Raw genomic sequence first — 3233 nt, 5'->3', positions numbered from 1 at the left:
TTGTGGTTAGTTAAAATTTTACAAGTCACTCCATACAAGTAATGTCTCCAAATCTTCAAGGCAAACACTATGGCAGCAAGTTCCAAGTCATAGGTTGGGTAATTCTGCTCATACGTCTTCAGCTGTCTTGAGGCATAAGTAATTAGTCTCCTAGCTTGCATCAAAACACATCCTAACCCAAACTTTGACGCATCGTTGTACACCTCATACTCCTTACTCTCATCAGGTAATTCTAACACAGGGGTTGTTGTCAATTTTTCTTTCAGGGTTTGAAATTCTTCCTCACACTCAGGAGACCAAATGAACTTACATTCCTTTTTCATCAAGTTGGTCATCGGTCTTGCTATTTTCGGAAAGTCCTTAATAAACCTCTAATAATACCCGGCCAATCCTATGAAACTTTTTACCTCTGACACATTCCTTGGGGTTGGCCACTCCTGTACAGCTTGCACCTTAGCTGGGTCAACTGAGACTCCTTCCTTAGAGATCACATGCCCCAAAAAGGAAACTTTCTCTAACCAGAACTCACACTTAGAGAGTTTAGCATATAACTGATGCTCCCTTAACAACTGTAACACTTTCCTCAAATGGTCTTCATGGTCCTCCTTATTGTTTGAGTAAACCATAATGTCATCAATAAATACCACTACAAACTAGTCCAGATAGTGTCGGAAGATTCGATGCATCAGATCCATGAACACTGCCGGTGCATTCGTTAACCCAAACGGCATTACTGTAAACTCATAATGGCCATAACGGGTCCTAAAAGCAGTCTTAGGAATATCTTGCTCTGCAATCCTTAACTGGTGATAACCTGACCTCAAATCTATTTTCGAGAATGTTCCTGCTCCCTTTAACTGGTCAAACAAATTATCAATCCGGGGTAGTGGGTATTTTTTCTTCACGGTGACATTATTCAACTCACGGTAATCAATACATAATCTTAAACTCCCATCCTTTTTCTTCACAAACAGTACTAGAGCTCCCTAGGGTGTGGAACTGGGTCTAATGTATCCCTTTTCAAGCAAATCCTCCAATTGGGCCTTTAGTTCTTTCATTTTATCTGGGGCCATCCTGTATGGAGCCTTGGAAATAGGTCCAGTTCCGGGGACCAAGTCAATCGTGAATTCCACATCTCTTTCTGGTGGCGTGCCTGGTATTTCATCGGGAAATACATCGGGAAATTCTTCCACAACAGGTAATTTTGTATCACTCTTTTCTTCTTCATCCCTTATCTCTTGGAGGCTACACATGAATAACAGATACCCTTTCTTTAGACACTTCTGAAGTTGTATCGCAGAAATAATTCTTATCCCTTGAGTTTTCCCTTCCTTCCTATAAGTCACTCTGGTCTTTGCTGGGCCATAAAGCGTGACTTTATGTGCTACACAATCTATCTAGGCCTTGTACTTTACCAACCAATCCATTCCCACAATCACATCAAGATCTTTGAGATCGAATACAATTAGGTCCGATGGAAACTCTACTTCTGAAATAGTTAGGGGTATATTCCTAAAAAGTCTAGAACACTCCCTAACTTCCCTTGTTGGAATAGCTACATCCAAGGAGACTGACTCTGGACTTTCTAACTGGAGACTTTCTATTACTGCCTTAGAAATAAAAGAGTGCGATGCACCCGAATCAAATAAAACTTTCACAGATAAAGAACGTAAAAGAAAAGTGCCAATTACCACATTATAGGAAGTCTCAGCTTCACGGCTATTCATTACGAAAATCCGGCCCTTAGAAGTATTTCCACCATTGCTGATTTCAGTGTTCTGGGCAGGTCCACTAGATTGTGGGGGTTTTGGGGGATTCCGTCCATCCTGAACCTTTCCATTCTTCAAATCTGCTTCCTTCTTGAAACACTTGTATTCTCGGTGTCCCAATTTTTGGCAGTATCGACATGTCACTTTATTACCTGCACAATCCTTCCCCGGGTGATCCTTCCCACATCTTGTACAGAAGTAACTTCTCTTAGTTCTATCCTTTTTCTCTCTATTCTCATCACCCTGGTTCGAGTTTCTCCGAAAATTCCCTTTAAAGTCCTTCTTATCCCCATGGTTCCCATTCCCAAAACTCGCATGGTTCTTAGGCCTCTTATCGTTCCCTTGGGGTTGATCGTTGGACTTCCTTTTCTCCCCTGACATGCTCCCTAGCTCTCTTCCTTTGATCCCGTACAAATGGGCAGCTCGGCCATACACCTCATTTAGACTCTCAAAGGTTGCCCCACCCAGTCTTCCTTGCAGATTCCAAGTTAACCCCTGTTCGAACCTTTGGGCTTTGATAGCCTCTATTGGTACTACTTCCGGTGCAAACCTCATCAACTCTATGAACTTAGAATAGTACTCACTCAGAGTCATAGTTCCCATCCTTAAGTTAGTGAACTCCATACATTTTTGTTTCCTCAAATGGTCAGGATAAAACTTTTTCCTCAAGGCTACCTTAAAATCCTCCCAGCCAAAATTAAGGTCTTTCATCAATTCCTCTTTCTTTTGCGTCCACCATAAGTCAGCTTCTTCTTTTAGATAGTAAGCACCATTACTAACTTTCATATCGTCTGGACACTTGATTGCATCAAACAACTTATCGAACTCTCGGATCTAGTTTTCAAGGCTAGCTGGGTCCTCTTTTCCTAAGAAAAAGGGTGGTTTGGCTGCAGCTACTCCCTTAAAGTCTTCACCAAAAGTGTCCCCATTTCCTGAACCCTTCCCTTGGCTTGCTACTTGGGTAATGTTTTCAGCAAGATGGATTAGTTTCTTAAGGACCTTGCCCATATTGGAACCAGCTTTCTTACTCTTTAACTTTAAAGACATATCTTTCCTGATGTTCACATTTGATAGAAAGAAAGAAAATTAAAATTTATTCGTACACATAAACATAGAAGAGATCAAGCAAATACTTTATTATTATTACTAATTAATATTCAAAGTACAATTCATTGTGCATAAATTTATTGAAATAAGTCATAACATAGATCATTTATTTGAACCCTTCTCTTCCACTAGATCGAACTCTGGATCTTCATTGTTAGCCTTCTTATTACCATTGGGTTCCTTCAAGTAGGTTGGTACATAATCACTGTAATTTGGGGTTTGGCCTGACTTTGGGTTAAGGTTTCCCTGAGGGTTAGGGTTGTTGGGTTGTGGAGAAGGTGGAGAGTTGGAGCTAGAAGATGATGAAAAGTCATGAATTCTAGGCCTTTTTGGAATTTGGGCTTTGGTTCGAGGTTT

General features: G+C 40.8%; 1 protein-coding gene across 1 annotated transcript; it reads right to left on the bottom strand.

Moving 5' to 3' along the window:
• Positions 1–986: 986 nt before the first annotated feature.
• Positions 987–2555, bottom strand: LOC110728643. Its single transcript, XM_021908287.1, has 2 exons — positions 1420–2555; positions 987–1245 (listed from the first exon to the last, which is right to left on the bottom strand). The coding sequence occupies exons 1-2, from the start codon at positions 2553–2555 to the stop codon at positions 987–989; spliced, it is 1395 nt and encodes a 464-aa protein (XP_021763979.1).
• Positions 2556–3233: the final 678 nt, after the last annotated feature.

The sequence above is a fragment of the Chenopodium quinoa genome, unplaced genomic scaffold (assembly GCF_001683475.1).
Source record: "Chenopodium quinoa cultivar QQ74 unplaced genomic scaffold, ASM168347v1, whole genome shotgun sequence".
NCBI lineage: Eukaryota > Viridiplantae > Streptophyta > Magnoliopsida > Caryophyllales > Amaranthaceae > Chenopodium > Chenopodium quinoa.
The sequence above is the reverse complement of the archived record's forward strand: the minus strand, read 5'-3'. Positions and strand labels throughout refer to the sequence as shown.

Coding starts and splice junctions, on each gene's coding strand:
- LOC110728643 (XM_021908287.1), bottom strand. CDS start 2,555: ATGAAAGTTAGTAATGGTGCTTACTATCTAAAAGAAGAAGCTGACTTA. Junction 1,246..1,419: donor GTGATTGTGGGAATGGATTG/GTTGGTAAAGTA, acceptor ATTCATGTGTAG/CCTCCAAGAGATAAGGGATG.